General features: G+C 40.9%; 1 protein-coding gene across 6 annotated transcripts in view; it reads right to left on the bottom strand.

Moving 5' to 3' along the window:
- Positions 1-538: 538 nt before the first annotated feature.
- spock1 (SPARC (osteonectin), cwcv and kazal like domains proteoglycan 1) overlaps positions 539-10,466 on the bottom strand; it is a 107,269-nt gene continuing 97,341 nt past the window's right edge. For all 6 annotated transcript variants that reach the window (XM_005937719.2, XM_005937718.3, XM_005937716.2 and 3 more), the window contains 5 exons: positions 6,951-7,070; positions 5,063-5,284; positions 4,568-4,630; positions 3,847-3,984; positions 539-1,978 (listed from right to left, as the gene is read on the bottom strand). In XM_005937719.2, coding sequence (XP_005937781.1) covers positions 1,782-1,978; positions 3,847-3,984; positions 4,568-4,630; positions 5,063-5,284; positions 6,951-7,070 — 740 coding nt within the window. In that variant the 3' untranslated portion in view covers positions 539-1,781. The remainder of the gene's footprint in view (positions 1,979-3,846; positions 3,985-4,567; positions 4,631-5,062; positions 5,285-6,950; positions 7,071-10,466) is intronic.

The following is a 10,466-nucleotide window of genomic DNA, read 5'->3' as shown; positions in this document are numbered from 1 at the left end:
GTGACAGAGAGTCCTGTGAACTGCTGAATAGGCTTTTTCAAGCCAGAAGATTCAGTTGTCCTTTTAGCTTCTGATTGTTGCTACAATGTGTTTTCAAAGTGCTGCGCAGGCTGTTTCAAGCCAGTGGGGTCAGCTGTCCCATTAGCCACTGATATTACAAAAACACTCATTAAGCTTTTATGTTCTTATGGGCACCGCTAGCTTTGTGATTCTCCTCTCTCAAAGGCAAGTGATAAGAGTATTTTCTGCAGCTACCATTTATGTCTGCTTCTAACAGGGACGACGCTTTCTCAAGGTTGGAAAAGGTCAGTATTGATGGAGGGCTTTGATTGTAATACTGCAGCGAAATCCGGGCTTTGGAAAAAAATAAAAAATCTTATGCAAATGTGTTTGTGGTTTCAAAGAGAGGCAAGAGATGTGTTTTTATTCATCACTTTTTTTTATCACGATTTTGTGAAATGAAATGAGATGAAACACATGACGTCCTGCCTAAAAGGTTTCATCACGGGGGAGCAAGAGACACATGGACGCAGACCTGTAAGGTTCAAAAGACACCCAAAGTGCCACTTTACTTAAATTCTCAAAGTTACAAATAAAAGTTCACGTAGTTGACATGGTGAAGATTTCAATTTCAAATCACTGAACATATCCAACGCTTTGACGCACAACTGAGCCTCTTCTTCTGCATGACTTCATGTGTCCTCCCAGCTCAGGAGCAGCTTAGTGTCCATGCGCAGTCAAAAATCCTCAGCAGCCCTATTGACCAATTAGTAGAAGAATAGCTGGCTGAGAACCAACCGATTTGGACTGTAGGTTTTGCAGTTTGCTTTTCTTAACTGCTATCACACTTTGAAATGCAACTTCCTACCTCCTGAGATTGGGAGAAGAACCAAAAAGACACTAGACAGCATCAACATAGCAACAAAGTATTGTAGCAGCCAAATAGGCATCACTTTCTGTTTGAGATGCATAGAGCTAGACCTGGCCAGGTAAATCTCTCTTTTATAGAAACACGATGAGAAACATGCAACAACAACGACAATACATCATTAATCTCATTGTTTCCTGGGCTTCCTGGAACATTCAAGATCAACAAATATTTTACAATCCTCCTTAAAACAACAGAGAGAGAGTGAGAGAGAGAGGGAGAAGGAGCATCTCAGAGCCTTAAACTGTGGCAGCAATTTGCAGAAACATCATTGAACACCAGAAGGAGCCCGACGGTGGAACACACAATATGAAAATGAGCCGCTGATGGAGCAACAGGGAAGGTAGTCCATAGCCTGGCCTCCCTTAAGGAAACATATTTACATCCAATACATCAGCTAACATATCTGGGCTCATAGACTGACCAGAGATTCTGACATGGACATACAATGATAGGAGAAAGGGAGAACGACTGAAAGAAGATGGAACGAGTGACAGAGATAATAGAGTCCCTGTTAGAAGGTGTTTACGATCACAGGTTTGGGGGAACGTGGAGGCAGAAAGTGGACAGCTCGAGCAGAATTCTAAAAGGGGCTTGACAGTTGTTGAAATCTAATAGTCTCTCTATTTTCTGTCTGAGGACAGAGTGAAACGCTTGAAAATGAAGAGGTCAGATGAGGTTCACTGAAGAGAGAGATTTGGATGAAGGATAGAGATTGCAGTAGCAGGTTGAGGGGCCAGGAGATGGACTGCTGCCAAGGTAACTGGAGGAAGAGACATTGGAATGGCTTTAGATCTGTGCTGAGTTAACGGAGTTTCCTGGTCAGCTGATGGCAAAGGAAAATGGAGCGGAGCTACCAAACGTAGCCGATTTCGTCATCCTTGTCCTCTTCCTCGTCCTCGTCGTCCTCGATGGTCCCTCGGGGATGGATGCGGCCCCGTCTCTTCTTCTGCCGGCTCCGACCGGTCTGTGATGGCTCCTCTTCTTGATCGTCGAGGAGTATGACCGCACCGCCGCTGCCAAAATCCCCCGATGTCTCCTGATCCTCATCTGTAGAGAGAGAAAAACATAATAAAGAGATTACACAGATATCTCCAGATTAACATTAAATATGATATATTAATGATTTCCCAGATTATAAATTCTTTGCCAGTGGGCTCCCTGAAACTTGAAAGCCTACTGGAAGTAACCCTTCCAGCACTTTTCTGAACTGACAGGTTTCTGTCATATTTAAGGCCTGTTTATATAACAAAATTAGTGGGTTTGCTTTGGCAGTTTGCAAGGGTGGTCTACGCTTCTGCAGCTACCTTTGGAAAAACCCGGAAACTATGCTAATAGTCATCAAACCACATCTTTATTGATATATACAGAGGTGTCAAGACTTTCATTAGAGGGCACAGGAGGTCATGATGCAAAACAAAACATTCAGTGTAACACTTCACCCCCAAATACCTTCAAAACTAATTCCACTCTCATTAGCTCCAGCCTTATTTTGTTTTGCACTAATTGCTAATGTTAGCAATTAGCCTGGGTGTAAACTCTTGAAATAGGGCACAGAATCAGAGTAGGCCATCATGAGCTAACTCTTTGCCTAACCAATACATTCTTTTCAGGGGAGCAAATAATCTACTAGAAAAAATAAATGAAAAAACAACAACTTTTGCTTTCTGTTGATTTACCCAACAAACAACATGCGGCTACAGGGAGTTGATTATACTGGATGGTTTTAGTGGTGTTTGGTTAATGGGAGGCTAATGCTGAATCCAGTGGAGCTACAGTGTGAACAGGAGTCATTATCAGCTTCTGCCTCGAGCATTTTTTGAAGCTCGAACTTCAAATTAGTCTGTGTTCAAAACAGCCTATTTACACCTGGGTACAACTGCGCTGTGGTTGAGTGGCACTTACGCTGTTAAAATCAGTTTGGTGTCCTTGTGTTCAGGCTATTGAGTGGAGAGCTGCTGCATTGCTACCTGTTTGTTCTACGCAGGCCAGAATGGGAGAACTCCAGGCAACCCCTGCCTCAGGCCACTCAGCCAGAGTTAGATGAGCTTGTTAGGACTGGTGTTGTCTACGCGTGTGCATGTGTGCATGGAGGCTGGACGGACATCAATACTGGAACCTGCATTTACTGGTTTTCGACTAGACTGGCATCCGTGCGAGGTGCAATCTGCCAGTGAGTTGGCTGTTTGATTGGTAATTAGTATGTCTGCCTGGATTCTTTCCTCCTAATTATTGTTCTTTTTTCCACAGTGCAATTGATTTGTAGCAAAGTGCTTTTATTGGCTTTTTGACCATTTCATTTGAATTTCCATGGCTGACTTGTTAGCTATCACTATAACATGTCAAAAAACTTAATCTTGTATATTCTTTGTCAAAATATAATGCAGTAGGCAGTAGTTTATTTGTTTATTCTCCCCTGTGAGGTACGCCTCAGCACTGCTTCAAATTCATATTCATAACAGATCTTTTGACATTGCTCCCTGCTGACAAGTGTGACAAATTTTCTGTCTTGACTTGCAAGATGCTGGTGTTTTATCAGAGGTACACGAGCAGGATATCAGAGGCAGATAGAATCAGGCATATTAGAAACAGCTGAATTGGCTCCAGAGGCATGCCTAATGTTATCTATTTCCTAAATGATAACTGATCCGTAGATACCGGTACAGATAGAGACACACGGGGAGAATTACTGAGCAAAGAAAGAGAACAAAGTTGCAGCTGCAGTGCTCTCTGTGTTTCAGTGTTGTAAAGAAGAGATCGGCAGGCTTTCTAATTTGTAGAAGATTACAAATGAAACAAAAAAGACAGATGTTCAAGCAGACAACGTGGATCAAAGCACTAACACAGAAAGAAGGTCAGAGAAATGGAGGAATAACAGAGCAAACTGAAGAATATCTACATGTGTGGCTTGGTCTTACCACAGTTGGGATTGCCTTGTTTTCTAGAGCCAGCTATCTCGTTGCCATATTTGTCCACACACCAACACTGGCCAGTGCTGCCGTGACACTGAGTTGGTTTGAAGTAGCCCTCGTCAGTACAACGGGGAATATAAGTGCCTGGAGACGAGCAAAGAAAAGCAGGAGGAAATGAGAAGGAATGACGAAAATTCACAGAAAGTTATAGAAAGCTGCTGAAAAGGTTAAACAGACAAAAATTAAAAATAAAATCTGAGCATATAATGCAAACTCTGCTCAGCAGAGGTTACATGTACACGTCCTCAACTTGCAGCAAAAGTTCTTGTGTATTCACACAGGGAGGGAGATCAACAATCAATTACTGCTGTGAAGGTTGCAGACAGGAACCATACATTCTGCTTAAGGAAAAGCAGTCGCTTGATAACACACATCCACAAACGCACACACCTATTTTCTCTTACCTTCATTTGACCCTGTCCCAGCTCGTTTTTCAAGCTGTTTTGTAGTGAGCTGAAACACTACACGATCTGCTCAATGGGTACAGATGACATGTGTACAAAGTGCCTGGATGTGCTTTATAGTGCTGGTGCAATATCTCCTTTTTTCCCCTACTCGAAAATATTTATTAAAAGAAATCCAACTGCCATTTCACTCTGTGGTCGTGAGTTTTCCTCCAAGGGCATTTAAAGGAGCGAGCAACTGACAGCTGCCACTTCAGACTGACCTATGAGGCTCTTTCTTCGACTTTGACTCTGGATCCTGCTCTTCTCAGTTTGACAAGGCAGTCCTACAACAACAGAAGAAAGTCAGTATCATTAAATTGAAAACTGAAACAGCTCTAGTTGTATCTTAGATTATAGTTAATAATCACTCAAACCTGTTTCCCTCCACTAACAGCTTAGTGACATATTATACTGGAGACATCCTCCTTTGCTATCAGGCTCAATACCCATTATCCTTACATTCATTATTGATTTACAGTCCTTGAATGACCTGACTATTTATCCTTCTTAATACATTATTAATTAAAAACATGTTTTTATTAGTACTCCATTACTAACATTTAGTTCATTACATTATATCAGAACTACTGTAACTGGTCTTAAATGAGGTAATGCAGGCAACTCGTATCTGTGTCACTTAAGCTTTCTTTCCTTCCTACTTATTCATATGTTCCCTCCTTCTTTTATCCCTTTATCTTTCATCCCCCTTTCCTCACCATCGGGCTTCTGGAAACAGTAGCACCACTCGTTATTAGAAAGCTTGCCATCCTTGAACGAATCACAGGAGTTGAAGAGAGGCTTCATGCACAGTTCATACTTGTCAAGGTAGATGGCACTCAGCTCCGACTGGTCCAGGAGTAGGTCAAAGTTCATGTCTAGCTTGTTGAACATCCAGCCCAGTGAGTCCTTACAAATGGGCAGGATGCTTGTATCAAAGTCTAGAGAAGAAAAAATGGAGACGCAAAAAAGAAAAAAAAAATCACATCTGAAACTGCAGAACATGTCCAAGTCACCGACATTTCCTTTTTTTAAAATAACACACTGAGTTTCGAGTTCGAGTATGTGCGCAAGAGTGTTTTCAGTGGCAGAGAGCTGAGATGTGTTCAGACTAGAGATGGCACGATACCACTTTTTATGTCCGATACCGATATCTTAAATTTGGATATCGTCCGATACCGATAAGAATCCGATATAGTGTGTTTTTTAATAAATAAAACTTTTTTTTAAATATCTTGCTGCATTTTGTATAAGTTCAAACTCAAGTAAAAAAAAACCCCACTAAAGCTATTCTGTTATACCTGTATGCAAAAAATACACTGCACCCAAAATATTTCATAGTTCAGCAATACTGATCAATCTAATAAACTTAAACCTACTCCATCCTTCCTATTCTGGTATTTTAAAGAGTAAGCAACCTAACTAATAGGGTTGCAAACTCCCAGCAAAAAAATAAAAAATAGGGAACCACCCTCCACCTCATGATGCTTAATCGACGTAATCAACTTTAATTTGATGCAGTGTGAAAAAAAATGCACAGAAATCAATTATTTTTCAAGAATAATTAAATAGATTCAACATCTTTCTTCAACAGAATCTGCAGACTGCACAGATGGTACCTTCCCAAAGGAAAAAGTACTATAGCTTACTAGGGTATATTAGACTTAATAGTTACTATATACAGTAATGGACTTCTATACATTTTACATCAGATTAAAACTTTGGGTGTAAGATTCAGATAATTAATTATTAAAAGCTAGACATTTTAAATGAGAATAAGAAAGAAAAGTATGTCTTTGTGCCCCCTTTTCCCTGTTCATGCCCTATCGGCCCCCCTGGCTAAACTTTGCTAGATCCGCCCCTGCACAGTTACCAGCCGTCAGCTGAGTAGAAAAAGATCCTGGTGTAGAAAGTAATATTAAATAAATTCTAACAACAGATTATCAAGCTTAAACGTGCTGCTGTTGTTCAGCCGCTGGTTTCCTCTTTCTGGCGCAAGTGGGCGATAAACAAACAAGAGAGACGGACTCACGACAGAAAAGCCGATCAGCTGATCATTGATCAGTTTCACGATTGAAGTAGCAGCAGGAGAGAGAGAGAGGCAGTCGCTCCATATATTGGTTGTTAAGCTTAACGCAGGAATGCTTTACAAACATTCAGAGATGAACTTACACACTTGCTTTACTTCTCTCTGGGATAACTTTCTCAGAGATGAAATGCTCAACCAGACCACCGACAGGTCTGGCACGCCACAGCCGCTCTATCACGTGATGCATACTCCTCTGACGTGCTAAGGTTATGAGCCGAGTTATGCCATGTCGCAAGTTTTGTGAGGTGCTTTTTTGATATTTAATGGATCGGATTACATTTTTTATTTCTCTCCGATATCCGATCCAGTAATTTAGGTCAGTATCGGACCGATACGTAATATCGGATCGGTCCATCTCTAGTTCAGACATGTTGACATTACAGAGAACAGAGCAGGGTCACTGTCAAAATCAGTGCTAGCCCTCATGAGAACTGAAAAAAAGCAAGACTTTTCAGCAGCTACTGGGTACACACACGCACACACACACACACAGGCACATGGCATGGGGATGTACTCACGTCCAGTGGTGGAGTCAAAGCTGTCAGAGGATTTGAGGTCTCTGTTGGCATCGAGGTGGAGAACTCCGAACCAGTCCTTCAGTCTGGCAGAGAGACTGTGAAGCTCTGTATCAGTGCAAGCTGCAGAAACACACACACATAGACACACAAAATAATGAGGAAAAGGGAAGCTGTCAATCTACTGCTGTCATCTGAGTAAAAAAAAACAGCTCTTTTTCTTGCTCCTCATCAAACTTTCATTCCATTTCTGCTGTGTACTTTTCCTTTGTATTCTTTCCTTTCTTTTGTCTCGTCCAACTTTTCTCCTTGAGCAAACACAGTGGGGTGATAACGCATACTCAAATACTGGTTACCATAGGAACACAATCTGACATGCACATATGCACATACACACATGTACAGTATACATATTGTTATTTCCATGGCTCTTGGCATTTCTGTCCAGTTTCATTTAGCATTCGTTCAGAGTTCAGATGAATGACTTTATCTTTGCAGGAAAAGACACAATCTCACACACATACACCATACCAGTGGAGGTCGGTTAGCAGCTCATGCAACTTTGCCTTCATAGTAAAACAAGAAAAAAGAAAAGAATAGATGTGTCTGCATTAGATGCCACTTTATTGTTGCAATTTTAAGATAAATGCATGTGTTTCTATTAGGGCTGCCACAAACGATTATTTTGATAGTCGACTAGTCACCGATTATTTTTGCGATTAGTCGACGAATCAGAGCATGCATCCATTGGACCTAAAACGTACAGCTTATTGCACCAGCATGCATCTGCTCTTATATAACTATCGTTAGCTTACAACTTTAAGTGTTTAAGATATGTGCTAACTAAAAATAAAGGCAAGATGATAGTTTATTAAATTTTAATGAAATTTATAGATTGTTTCGGTGAAGTTTAATAAACGCCTTGCTACCTAAAATATAACAGGACACCGGAGTATATTCTTGAGCATCTCACACTTCTGATAATCAGTGGTCTGCTTGACATTTATTCAGCTGTGTAAAAACTATACCTTTAATCTCAGCCAAACTGATTTACTCAGGAACAAATAAAATACTGAGAAAAGCCAAACAATAACATTTTTAAGTTATCTAAGTGACTTATATATGTTTAACCTGAGTAGCGAAAGACGACAGTGGGTTTGAAAACGATTTGCCTGGAGTCCGGGATTCTCACCGGCTCTAGTGAGCTTTGCCCCTGGCTAGCTATCGAGCTAGTGGGTAACGCTTTTCAAAATATGTGGTGTTTTGATAAACTGAGCAGATATTTGAGGTTTACACAATTACATTCTCGCCTGAAAATATGTTAAACGTTTATTTTGTGACCCAGAAAGAATAATAAGAGTAATATTAAAACTAACTAGCTGCTGCCATTGTTGGAAACTGAGCTGGGCTGCGCTATGAATTCTGGGACAAAGCTACTTCTTCTTCTTCGGGGTTTAATGGCAGCTGGCATCCTTGTACATGCAGTGCTGCCATCTTCTGTTTCAGTCCGTTATTACACTCTTAAATCCTACTACTCATTCCTGCGTCTTTTGTGATCTTACAAAGCTTCAAACGACGCATCGACTATTAAATCAGTCATCGACGATTTTGATAGTCGACGTAATCGTGACTAGTTGACTAATCGTGGCAGCCCTAGTTTCTATCTTTGTGCATGATCGCTCGCATCTGTGCAAATGCAAAGAAAGTTCACCCAGCACTGTCACCCATTTTGATGCTTTAATGACAGAGAGCATCAACTGAATTTCCCTAATTTGAGTCATAAACAACAAGAAAGAAAGCTCTCGTTGCTTCAGCCCCGTGGGACAGACATGGTTGGACTGCAATTCAAGCAGACCTCTGCCTCTGCCTGTCTCATTCTGCATCTTTGTGTGTCAATCTTCTGTGCCTGATTGACACATTTGTTTCTCATTTTCTTTCGTCTGAGAGTTTGATAAATGTGCCTAGAGGACAACAGCCATTCGGCATCTCGAACCATCATTACCGATCAAAATCCTTCAGCTTTGTCGTGTAGCACAGATGATCCACAGAGGAAGGTGTGTTGCACGTGGCTTTCCTTTGATACAATCGTTCTTTTTCTAGTGTTTACATCTGAAGATAGAAAACTGAGAAAATCTTCTGAATGTTTGAAATGTGAACGCCTAAATGGACCGAAATCACTCATCCACACACGCACACAAGGACTTGCACTTAAATAAAGAGAAGACCTGAATCGCACTTTGCTGTCAGTGGATTAAGATGTCAGCAAACATGGGATCAAAAGGATATGAGCACATCACACACACAAGCAAAGTGTAAACACTCCTCAGCGTCAGTGGTAGTTTATAAGCACATATTTCTGGCATCTTGCTTTTAGCTGAGCCACACTCAACATCCTGTATTCATGCATTCTTGTCAGGTCATGCACACATGGAGATACACCTGTACATACTGCATTTTACAGTAATAGTTTGGAATTGTGCACATCTTCCTCCATAAAAGATGTTCTTAGTAAAAGAGGATGAAAAATACTTGTCTGACTGGCTATCCGCGTGACATTACCTGTAGAATTCATGTGTACATGTGCGTAACTACGTATGTGTGAGTGTGTGCCTTCAGGACCAGACAGATAACATTTCACAGCACTCTTCATTTCCACAGTCTGGAAAGAGAGAACAAAATACCAACAGCTAAACATCATCTCTCCTCAGCAATTCTCAGTCGGTAGCACGTCGCCCGTTCGAAGCTCAAACCTCTGGAAGGTTTGTCCCTGCCTGATCCTTTATGTGACTGCACTGCATTCCTACATCGTCTCTGCCCTTCATCGTCTTGCTCTCTGTTCCCTCTCATTGCTTTTTGTATCACTCTTTGCTTTTCTGATTCTTTTGTTGCCTTTGAGACTTCTTGCTGATTTCTCTCGATTGCTCGTTCATTTCCAATTCTCTAACTCTGTCGATTTTCAAGATTCAATATAAGCCACTTATCACACCTGGCTGTCGCTAAGCCAGTTTCTTTTTATGACGAAGAAGAAGGCCACTTTGATATGTCCGACTCTCTTTATTTCTTTCTCTCACCTAAATTGCTTTGAGTGCTTCATTTCCCATTTCTCTCCTTGTACATCCCCCTACAGACTCTAAAGATTTAAGCGTTTCTTTAACAGTTTTTATCTTTGATATCCACTCCGTCTATCGCTTTCCATCTTATTGTACACTTTTTCTGACTTCACTACACTCATCTTTTCCTCTCAAAGTTTCTAGACTTGGCACTATGGCTCAGAATGAGTCTAGATGGACTCTTATCTTTTTATTTTGTCTGCATTGTTGAAATAGTTTCTGATAATTCCAGCACTGCTGAGTGCATAAGGAGCCTTTTCAGAGGGCATTAAGTTAGAAAGCTGAAAATATTCACATATACATCCAATGCAGAGAGTTATAAAGGCCTGTTCTTACACTTTTCTATGTTAACAGAATACATTACTGTGCAAAAGTCTTGAGCCACTCTTTCAATCAATCCCACACTGGT

Source organism: Haplochromis burtoni, unplaced genomic scaffold, assembly GCF_018398535.1.
Source record: "Haplochromis burtoni strain Fernald_Lab_line unplaced genomic scaffold, NCSU_Asbu1 Contig_236, whole genome shotgun sequence".
In the NCBI taxonomy this organism is placed as follows: domain Eukaryota; kingdom Metazoa; phylum Chordata; class Actinopteri; order Cichliformes; family Cichlidae; genus Haplochromis; species Haplochromis burtoni.
The sequence above is the reverse complement of the archived record's forward strand: the minus strand, read 5'-3'. Positions and strand labels throughout refer to the sequence as shown.